The sequence below is a fragment of the Ctenocephalides felis genome, unplaced genomic scaffold (genome assembly GCF_003426905.1).
Source record: "Ctenocephalides felis isolate EL2017-DRISC unplaced genomic scaffold, ASM342690v1 CF-g0.4_SCAFFOLD_00683, whole genome shotgun sequence".
Taxonomy (NCBI): Eukaryota; Metazoa; Arthropoda; class Insecta; order Siphonaptera; family Pulicidae; genus Ctenocephalides; species Ctenocephalides felis.
This window is the reverse complement of record NW_020536837.1, coordinates 8,555-20,734: the sequence shown is the minus strand read 5'-3', so window position 1 is coordinate 20,734 and position 12,180 is coordinate 8,555. Positions and strand designations below refer to the sequence as shown.

General features: G+C 30.6%; 1 protein-coding gene across 1 annotated transcript; it reads right to left on the bottom strand.

Moving 5' to 3' along the window:
- Positions 1 to 766: 766 nt before the first annotated feature.
- LOC113367298 lies at positions 767 to 11,444 on the bottom strand (the record flags this gene model as incomplete). Its single annotated transcript, XM_026608916.1, has 2 exons — positions 767 to 927; positions 11,238 to 11,444. Coding segments are annotated over 2 exons (368 nt in total), but the record flags the coding sequence as incomplete, so codon positions are not given.
- Positions 11,445 to 12,180: the final 736 nt, after the last annotated feature.

Genomic DNA, 12,180 nt, shown 5'->3' with positions numbered 1-12,180 from the left:
TGAACCTTTCAAATCGGTTGATCCGTGCGCACGAAAACGTGGACGAAAAATTGTATCCATACATACATACACACTCACACACACACACACATCCATTTTTTCTGAGGTATGCCAAAATGTTCAGGAACCTTCAAAACGTCGAGAAATGTAAAAATTTTCAATTCCGATTTTCGGCCCATTACAATAACTTACCCTACGGGAAGTTAAAAAAAAAATAGATTTTTGAGAAACTGTAATTTTTTTAAAAAATTATTTTTTGGGAAAAAAGACTTTGAAAAAAATGTTTTTCATACTTTGAAATATTTTGGAAGATATGAATTTTTTTTTTCAAAGCAATCGTACTGCTTTAACTGCATAGAGACGAAATATCGAAGCGCGTAAGCGTCACGTCGCCGTCTAACAGATATACCTTGGTACGGAACCCACAGGGATGTAAACGTAAAAATATGTGAACATTTTCATTTTCGATTTTTTCCAATTACTATAACTTGCCCTACGGGAAGTTAAAAAAAAGACATTGGCAAGTTATTGCCACACTATGTGATTTTGACTATATATAAAAAATAACATGAGCAACTGATTCATAATCAAAATTAATTTGTTTCAATTTAATTGTTTTATCAAAACTCCTTTTTAGTCACACAAAACTGCTAATAAGTTGTGGATTTAGGACAGTGTCACACTAAATATGTAAAACGGCAACATAAACTTGTTAATCACATAAAGTACACTAAGAGAGTTAGTAGTAAACATTAACTGGGCTCACCTTTTCGAGTCCGGGTTTGCCTTTGCGGAACTTTCGTTCGCCACGGGTCCATGTGACTTGTGCCTGAGGTCGCGAACCGAGCACTTCGCAAGCCACACTGTACTTCTCGCCGGCGATGAATTGCCCGGGCGTTCCGAGCAGTTTGACGCTCATAGGTCGCACTGGAATAGAACGAAGGAGACACATTATTATTAGTATCAATAATTGCACACATCACTAATCATGTTTAATTTCAAATGAAGTAATATACAGCAGAGTAGGGCGGTGCATGAAGGTCCTAATTGACTACCAATCCAACTACATCATATGTCACAACTAGTAGTGTATGGCATCGTGCCTTAAAGCAAACTTCCCGCACCGAAATTAAAAGTTCGAGAAATATTGAATGTTTTCAAATAAATTACATTATTATAAACAATAATAAGAAATATTTAAATAAATGAATAACTAGTTGGTATTGGTATTTTCCCTTGAGGCAAGTTACATAAACTTTCCGATCGTGTAAATAATCGACTTAATCCATGACGAATAAATTAATTTAAGAGTGATTAAAAGTATTCCGAGTGGACTTATTACACATAACTGAAAACGAACGAACACGTTAACTCGGAGTATTTTCTAAAAGCAATTTTCACAAATCAATAATTTGTATATTTGAGTCAGTTTCCGTACGACCTTAACGATTTAGTATATTCAATAAAACCAAGTAATCTATCGTTATACCAAGTAAATCGTCTTATTTTCATTTTAACAAACGTCAAAAAAAACTACTCATTTCCTCAAATTTTGATGAATTTTTAAAATTAAACTACTTGTTGTAAGGCCGTAATATTACAGTAAGTTCTATAAGACCATGATATATATCGCTGAAAAAAATCCATAAAAATCGGCTTAATTTTAATTTTCAACAGTTAATTACAAGAAAACGGCTCGGTAGATTTTCACCTAAAACTAATCAGTAGTATCATTCCTAACTAATATCTTTCGAACAGTTTGTGATTTTTTAAAATCGATTCGGTAGTACGAGCTTAAATGTGGGCGAAAAGTTTAACACTTTTTTCCAAATTACAAAGAAACAGCTCGGCGGATCGTCGCATAACACTGAGAAACAATAATCCTCATCGAGATTCAAATGGTTTAGAAATTTCTGAAATCGGTTCAGGCGTTTTTGAAAATGTCGATGAAAGGTCTAATGCCAAAAAACGATATTAATTTTTGCAAACTTTGAAGAATTTTTAAAATTAAACGACTTGTCGTAGGGCCGTAATATTTTAGTATGATCTATAAGACTATGGTAAAAAAAATCATAAAAATCGTTGGAAAAAAATTTTAACACTTTATTACAAGAAAACGGTCCGGCCGATCTTTACCACAAACTAATCGGCACGATTCCCAAGATCCCAGCCAATATCTTTCGAACAGTTTTTGAATTTTCAAAATCGATTCAAAATTGCGGGCTGAAACGTGGACGGAATTTTTTTCACGTTTTTGCGATTTACAATGAAACGGCTCGGCTGATCGTCGGAAAAATTTGATAAACTCTAGTCCTCAACGAGGTACATCGAATGGCTTTTAAATTTGTGAAATCGGTCCAGCCGTTTTTGAGTAAACGTCAATTTACGGCAAAAAATTTGTTCACATACACATACACATACTTTTTGCAAATTTGGTCTCATTCGATTCAGAATGGCTTGAAACGTCGAGAAGACATAAAATTAGCGAATTGTTTTTTTTTTATGAAAACATGAACTACTCCTTCGCGAAGTTAAAAAAATATATTTCAAAAATTTACATACAAATCAATATTTAACTTTACTTAAAATGACGAGTCTGCGTGCGATTTCTAGGCCAAACGTGAATATTACGGGCATAGCCCGCGTATTATAATCGGTCTAAAAGCAAACTAGTGGGGTGTATGGCATCGTGCCTTAAGGAAAATTGCTGGAACTTCCCGTACCGTGACGAAATATTCGAGGAATATTGAATGTTTTCAAATAGATTATTATAAAATAATATTGTAACATTGCCTAATATTTATAAGAATTATATAAACTGAATTGCAAAGTTGAAATTATTTGTTTAGAGTGTATTAGAACTTTGGTCAGAATTAAAAATAAAATCTGAAGTATTTTCGATACACAAAAAAAAGTAAAAAAAAAAAATGGAACATAATTTTTTTTCAAAATCAATTATTTTGTTAAAATAAGCAGATAGTTCTTTGAATCATTCAAATTCGACCCTTAGTTCTCTCAAAAACGGCCATTTTTGTACATTTAGCTCTGTACCTCCGAAACCGCTAGACCTGCCTTTGTCAAAAACTAACAACCCCTTCTCCCCGTCATTACGAATTGAATGTTTTTTGGATTATTCAAATCGGACGCTCCGATTTCTCAAAAACTCGATTTCTGTTTTCTGCACTCTTTGCTCCGTATCTCCGAAACTGCTCGACCTGCCTTTGCCAAAAACTAATCAGCACATCTCCCTATCAATAGGGATCGAATGTTTTTTGAACCATTCAAATCGGTTGATCCCTGCGCCCGAAAACGTGGACAAAAATTGTATCCATACATACACACACATACACACACATACATTTTTTCTGAAGTATGCCAAAATGTTCAGAAACCTTCAAAACGTCGAGAGATGTAAAAATTTTCGATTTCGATTTTTGGACGATTACAATAACTTACCCTACGGGAAGTTAATATTACGCATTACGGACATAGCCCAGTACGGCAATCGCAAGTATCACAAAATAGTTATTTATACGAAACTATAAAACAGAAAATTATTTTAATTTTTTTGAAAATCTGTATACTATGTGGAAAAACAGTCAGAAACGCTGCGCCTGCTAGTACAACTTTGACCCAACATCTTCGAATCTAAATTGTAAGTTAAGGGGTTAAGAAAATCGTTGAATGAACTGACACATTTCATAGCTATGTCTCGATATTTTCGTACGGTTTAGCCGTCTAAGTCCAACTTTTTCTCACATTTCTTTTGTATCGGAAACTCGAAAGCGCATGGCGCGAATTTAATGCATGCTTGCGTGTATGTTGCAGCTTAAAGTCACTTCAAAGAATGTTTGTCTAGACTAGGAAATGTCGACTTATTTACACGACATAGAAGTTTAAAATGCATTTCATTCCAGTTGGCAAGTAGACGACGAATGTGTGACCGGCCAGTCAGGAAGTAAATACGGGTTTGCATGACACTATTCAACTGAATTCAGATTGGATTGCAAATGCATACTAACTAAATCAATTTTTATAATATGTAATTGAAATTATCAGATCAAAATACTTATATAGATTTGAAAAATATGCAAAAAATAAAACATAAGGTAATAGAAATTTTAAATTGATATAAAGTGAATTTATTGTAATTTTTAATAAAAGAAACTCATATAGTAATGGTCAAATATTGAAAAATTGTTTACATATATATTCTTGTTACTATTCTTACGAGTAGTAATCAGTACTATTTTTACGGATACAACTATAAACATTTTTAAAATTATTTTAACCGCAAATAATCTCATTGATTACAAATAAATACAATAAACTAGTGGTGTATGGCATCGTGTCTTAAGGCAAATTGCTGGAACTTTCCGTACCGTAACAAAATATTCGTGAAATATTAAATGTTTACAAATATAATATTATTATAAATACTGTATCATTGTCCAATATTTATAGGAATTATATAAACTGAATTTGGAAGTTAACATTATTTATTTAAAGTATATAAATGAGCTTTAGAACTTGAGCCAGAATTAAAATTAAAATCTGAATTATTTTTGATATACAAAAAAAAATTCTGAAAAATATTGAAAAAAAAATCTTGAAACAATTTTTTTTCCACAAGCAATTATTTTGTCATAACAAGAAGAAAGTTCTTTGAACCATTCAAATCGGATGCTTTGTTCTCTCAAAAACTGCACTTTTTTTGTACATTTAGCTCTGTGTCTTCAAAATGGTAGGACCTGCCTCTGCCTAAAACTCATTACCTCGTCTCCCAATCATTTCAAATTGAATGTTTTTTAGATCATTCAAATCGGATGCTCCGTTCTCTTAAAAACCCCATTTCTATTTTCTGCACTTTTTGCTCCGTGTTCCGAAACGGCTGGACTTGCTTTTCACAAAAACTAATCAGCACATCTCCCTATCAATAGGAATGGAATGTTTTGTGAACCATTCAAATCGGTTGATCTGTGCGTCCGAAAATGTGGACAAAAATTGTATCAATACATACATACACACACACATCAATTTTTTCTGAGGTATGCCAAAATGTTCAGAAACCTTGAAAACGTGAAGAAATGTCAAAATTTTCAATTTTGATTTTTGGATGATTTCAATAACTTACCCTACGGTAAGTTAATAAAATATTTTGCTATTATATTTGCAAGAATCTAAAAAAGAATCCTTAATTACCTAATGACTAATTTTGATTATGCTTTGAACTTCGAGCATATATACTAAAAGGAATTGTCAACTCAAAACTGTTTTAACATTTTCAAATAATAATAAACTATCACAGAAATGCAATTTAAAATATTCTATTTTCCAAATAAGAAATCGTGCTGATTTACAGAATGATAACCAGGCGATCCCAAAAACACACAACTATCAAGTTCAGTTTGAAAAACTACAAAGAAGTTAATGTGTTCCAAATTATTTCTAATCTAATTAGTAAATGGTCATTTACAACAACCTAATATTGTGGCGACTAGCGACAAAAAGTCAAAATATTAAATAACACATTAACGCAATTAAAATGAATGTCCTTGGGCAAAATTAATAAATAAATAATATTTAAAATTAACACAACCAAAAAATAATATCGAGTTTCAACAAATTCAATTAGTTTTTCGCAAACACAAAAAGCTTGATAGATTAATAAATCATATGGACACAACGCCATCGACCGCGGACAAAATTATAAAGCAAATGCGTGCCCATAAACAATATAAAGTTCAGAGTACTGTATATGATTACATTAAATTTTTATTCGCTTACTAATAAAAAAACGAGAAAATGTGATTAATAATTAAATATTCTCTGATATGAAATCATTAATAGTTGATTTAAGTGCTTCTCGAAGCGCAGCGGAAATTTTCTGGTGGCAACAGGATTAACAAACTTTTGTAAGGATATTTCGGACAGTAAAAACGTTTCTTTCAACTAATGAATAACTTTACATTTTAGTTGATTTGAACACCGCAATCATTAGAGTACTTTTATAAAGAAATGTTTGCAATTTTTCTGTAGATAATACGTCTTACGCCTAATTAATGAAGAAGTTGTATTTAAAAACTCATTCTCAATATAAAAATATAATATACGAGAAACATGATTGTAGTTAGATAGTTCCAAAATTTAAAATAACTTCTCTAAACATTTCCCGATATTTACAATTTTGATTACTTAAATATTCTGGTAGAACTGTCGAGAGTTTTTATTGATATATTTTCTGTGTATGAGCAGCACCATCATTTTTATTTATTAATATTTACTTTACCTATAAATATATTTAAATAATTATTTATAAATATTTTATAAATCTCAGCAAAAAAAATTAATATTGAAAATCTTGATAATAAATAAATTTACAAATATTAATGACACATTATTTCCACAGTTTTGAGCTAACATTGCTGAAGAACATAGTCGACCACACAATTACCACGTTTGCAAAAGTCTAATTAAAATAATTAATTAACTAGTGGTGCATGGCATCGTGCCTTAGGGCAAATTGCTGAAACTTTCCGTACCAAAAATTAAAGCTGGGCCTGTTTTTCTAAAAATTTTATCAGTTCTTCATTTTGCGTATATAAATAAAATGTTTTTTGATCAATTCAAATCGGACGCTCCGTTATCTCAAAACCCTTGAACCTACCTTTGCCAAAAACTGATCAACTCGTGTCCTTATCAATAGGAATCGAATGTTTTTTGAATCATTCAATTGGCTGATTTGTTTTCTTAAAATCGTCGACGAAAAATTATAAACGCACCTACACACACGCGTACACACACCCATTTCATATATTCATTTCAGTATATTCATTTTTTCTAAGGTATATTCATTTTTTCTAAGGTATGCCAAAATTTTCGATTTTTTGCGATTACTATAACTTACCCTACGGGATGTTAAAAACTCTATACAAAATAGCAAATTGTCGTTTCAAACTTATATGTAAATCAATTAATAACATTATTATTTTACTTACTTATATTTCTTATATGCATGTAAAAATACTTTATAGCTCAATGAAAAGCACATTTTCCAGCAAATGTTTCGTGAAGAAAGTACCCGAGCACATTTGCCTTCATTCATGAAATATTCAAAGTAACAAATGATATATACACACATTTCATTAATTCCAAAAGGATTAATGAAGGCTTAATATGAACGAAACGGTATGGTTTACTGCGGTTACTCCAAATCCGGGTATTACAGTCCTGTTAATCTTTTATAAATGATATATTTTAGGTGTGAGCATTCAGCGACAAAGGTGGAAGCTAAAAAAAACTATCATATTGCAGAAAATAGCAATGATATAAAGTAAATTGATAATCTGTAATCTTTGTGTAACTACTATTTAAACTTTTGTTTTAAAAAACGGATGATCTAATCGAAGCCAGATTTCAAGTTTCACATAAACTTGAAATCTGGCTTCGATTAGATCATCAGGAAAATTTAATGTGATCAGTTTATTGTTTCAATTTTATATTGAATTTTTTATTTGCCCGCAGGTTAGTGGTTAGAGTGACGGGACATTAGTATAAAATATATGATTATAATAACCACTAACAATGTAAGACTTCTTCATTTAATTCAATATAAAGAGTTTAAAATATTTAATACTACCAATAAATATATTTGACTAATATAAGAAATATTTAGTACTATGTATGTACAAAATAATGATAATCAGATAATGAAACTTCAGATTAAATTTTTATGTCTTATTATATATAACAAATCAAAATATATCAAACCAAAAGCAATTCCTGAAATAAGGGCGTGTTTTGAAACCAACAGTCTTATTATTTTTATCTAGAGCCATTTATATTTCTCTTGAACTAAAAAAAACATTCAAAAGTTAATATTAACATCATTAATCATTATCATTAAATTAAAAACTAGTTGTGCAATATGTGCATGGGGCCGTGCCTTCAAGAAAATTTCTGGAATTTTCTGTAGCAGTATTTTTTTTAATTCTAAAATTTCTTTAAAATTCTGTTTTTTTTTTTTTCAAAGCAATCAGGCTGCAGGTTTAATATTATAATTTTTGGTACGGAATCCATATAAATGTAAACAATTCGTACTTATTATTAAAATTAGTATAAAATATCTGATAATTTGATGTGCATATGTCTAATGATCATTTTTAACCGCCATAATGACATTTCTTTAAAATTTTTTTTAATGGGTCTTTGAAACCGCCAATTCTTCATTCCGTCAATACAAGTAAAATGTTTTGTTATGAAATCAGGCGCTTTGTTTTGTCAAAAACAGAAGTGCCATTTTTTGTCCGTATTTCCGAAACGGCTGTACCTGCCTTTGCAAAAACTTTTTTAATCATAGGAATCGATTGATCTGTGTTCCAGAAATCATCAACTAAAATTTGTGCGGATACAAATACAATACATACGTACTGCACACATACGCAAGACAAAACATCTTCTGGGGTATGCCAAAATGACCAGAAGATCTGAATCATTTTTGAATTTTTTGCAAATACTATAACTTACCCTACATATAATTATAAGTTCTATAATCAAATTACAATAAGATAAATTTTCAGAAATATTGTTTGAGATGATTAAATTAATTTCCTTAATACCCAAAGATCTACTTATGATAATTACCGCTATCTCCATACTATCCCTAATATAAATGACTAATTCAGATACTAATTGCATCCATTATTTTTAATTGTATATAACACGAATGTTAAAATTTAAGAATTTATATTTGAAATAATATATATATATATATATATATATATAATTATATTCCAGTTTTAACATTCAAATAGCAATTTAATGAAATTGGATGCACTTTAAGAGTTAAAGCACTTAATGCAATACGAACGGGCTTTTATATTCCAAACCTAACTCCCATAAATTTCAACTGAACACGAAAAATACAATTAACAAAATTTATACTCCTCGTTTATTAAACATAAAAAACTTTACTGCTGATGTAACAAATTTAAAAACAATAAACCATGTAATGTTCAGTAATAATTTTAAAACCCTACATGACCGTGTCCCGAATGGAAGCGTTGTCTGTTTCGTACGCCGGTTTCAAAATGTTAGTATCTCGGTATTTTAGGTTATTTTATTTATTAGTGCTTAAAATTAATAATTAAAATTTTGGTGCGTCATTTTAAAAAATGTAAACAAATGAGTTAGATAATAATTACTCTGAACTAAATTAATAGTAATTCCAACCTTGGCGAAGAATTCTTTTTACAAAGTTTTAGACAAAGGTCATATGCAGTGTGATCTTTGTAAAACATGTGGTCTTAAAATATGTATTCCAAAAACATGTTGAATTTACGATAATGGCAATAATTGTTTTTCAAGACACAGTGAGTCTTGATTATTAAAATACATCGCACTAATTAAATAATGTAGTTATTGCTAAGTAAAACAGCTTTAAAATTGTTAATGAGACATTTTATTTTCTTACCACGCTTATATTTTTTTTTATATGTATAGGAAAGTAAATTTTACCCTGCCTATGAGGTAAAAGTGTACACATGACTCATTTTAGAACTAGTTGTAACTAGTATTTTGCCTTAAGCCAAGTTGCATGCACTTCCCGACAGGTGAACATCAACTTAATCTAATATTTGGATAAAATGTTCAACTTTTTATTTCAGAAATATTTGCGCTTCCACAAAAAAATATCGAAACGATTTCCAATTGAAGTGTTATTTTATCTGTTATTGTAAATATTAAACTAACATATTTAACACTATTTTATCAATTTTCTATTCTAGAATGTATTTTATTCAATTATGGACGTAAACTGTAATCAGTAGCTGCCTTCGAAACACCACGTACCGCACAGATGCTTCAATCCTGATTAAAATCGCTTTACCTAGCGGTGAAACTTTTAACTTTGTTGAATTTTTGTAATTCAACCGTTTATCATAGTCATATAATAATTTAGTATATAATTTCAGACTATAAAATCTATCGCCAACTACATCATCTAATTTTAATTTTAACAAAAGTCAAAGAAACTACTCATTTTCTCAAACTTTGAATTTTTAAAATTCAATTTGTCGTAATATTTCAGTAAGTTCTATAAGATCATAATATTTATCGCCAAAAAAAGTTCCATTAAAATCGGCTTAATTTTTTTTTTCAACAGTTAATTACAAAAAAAACGGCTCGGTAGATTTTTTACCTAAAACTAATCAATATCATTCCCAATTAATATCTTTCGAACAGTTTTCGATTTTTTAAAAATCGATTCGGTAGTATTAGCTTAAATGTGGACGAAAAGTTCAACACTTTTTTTCAAATTACAAAGAAGCGGCTCGACAGATCGTCTCACAAAACTGATAAACGATAGTCCTCATTGAGATACATCAAATGTCTTTTAAATTTCTGAAATCGGTTCAGGCGTTTCTGAGAAAACGTCTATCAAAGGTCTAATTTTGACAAATGCCAAAAGAACGATACTAATTTTTGCAAACATTGATGAATTTTTAAAGCTAAACGAGTTGTCGTAGGGCTGTAATATTTTAGTATGATCTAGAAGACTATGGTATCTACCGTCAAAAAAACAATGATAAAAAACGTCGAATTTTTTTTTAAACACTTTATTACAAGAAAACGGCCCGGCCGATCTTTACCAAACACTAATCAGCACGATTCCTAACCAATATCTTTCGAACGGTTTTTAAATTTTCAAAATCGATTCATAATTGCGTGCTAAAACATAGACGAAAATTTTTCACTTTTCTGCGCTTTTTTCAGAAACGGCTATGCCGAAAGTCGCATAAAACTCAGAAACGCTAGTCCTCATCAAGATACATCGAATGGCTTTTGAATTTTTGAAATCGATCCAGCCGTTAGGGAGAAAACGTCGATTTACGGCAAAATATCTGTTCACACACACACGCACACACACACATACTTTTACCAAATTTGGTCTCATTCGATTCAGAATGGCTTAAAACGTCAAAAAACAAAATTAGCGAGTCCGATTTTTTTATGAAAACAGAAACTTCTCATTCGAGAAGTTAAAAAGTATGTAACATTGGTGTGAAATGCATTGTGTTCAGCCTGAATCATAGTATGAACACTAAAAAGAATAATTTATAAAATGAAAATAAGGTAAATGGCTCGTGGCTTAAGGTTAAATAAAATTAAATAATAATGAATATTTAATTTTACACATTTAAAGCCACCAAATGAAATGAATGCCATATGAAACTTACGATTCATCTCGAGTCTCACAGACCGCTCGGTCGGAAGTATCAGTTTCGTGTTTGCCGCCTGACATCGAAACGTAGAATTGAGGTCTTGACGTCTCAGGAGCGGAACTTGAAGCCGATTTATGGTTACGTGGTGCATTGATGGTGACGCTCGAGCTTCGTCATGGAGACGACCGTCGATAAACCATGATACTGTCGGTTCTGGACGACCTGGAATAAAAAGAAATATTGCTTAAAATTGGATTAAATTCACTAATTTAATTTAATGAGATAGAGATAGGCAATGCTGCTTTAGAACTATTTCTGAAACTTGAGCACACTTTTTTTTGTTATAATTTATTTTTGGTAATCAAGACTTTAATATCTTGGAAAGCCATTTCTTGCTTAGTCTTCTTAACGGTCTGTAAATCGCTTGAATAGTAGTATTGGTATGCTGGATTAATTTATTGTTGAAATACGAACTTCTAATTTTGATCATTTTATTGACTCTAAGAGATTTTCAAATTCTTATGTAGAAAAAAGTTCAGAATATACCAAGGCGCATTAGTTAAGATACGCAGAATTTTGTTCTGGCACCTTTGAATGATGTTTATGTTTGATGTACAAGAGCAACCCCATAGTTCGATTCCATAGGTCCAAATCGGCACCATGATAGTTTTGTACAGAAGTACTTCGCTGTATAATATGTCTTTGTCAAGTTCAATAAAACTACTATTCAAGCGTAAAAATTAAAAAAAGCGATCTTTTATGAGTCGATTTTAATTAACATGTTGAATTAAAACTATAATTTGAAATATTGTAAAACTCAGATTCAAGATTTCAAAGTAAGGTAAAATGAAGCTTATTTGTCTGCAGGTTATAAAGTCTACCACCATTATCTTAAAAACAATCGATTTATATTAGTTGTGTGAGGCATTTTAAGGATACCATTTCAAATTCTTTTTTT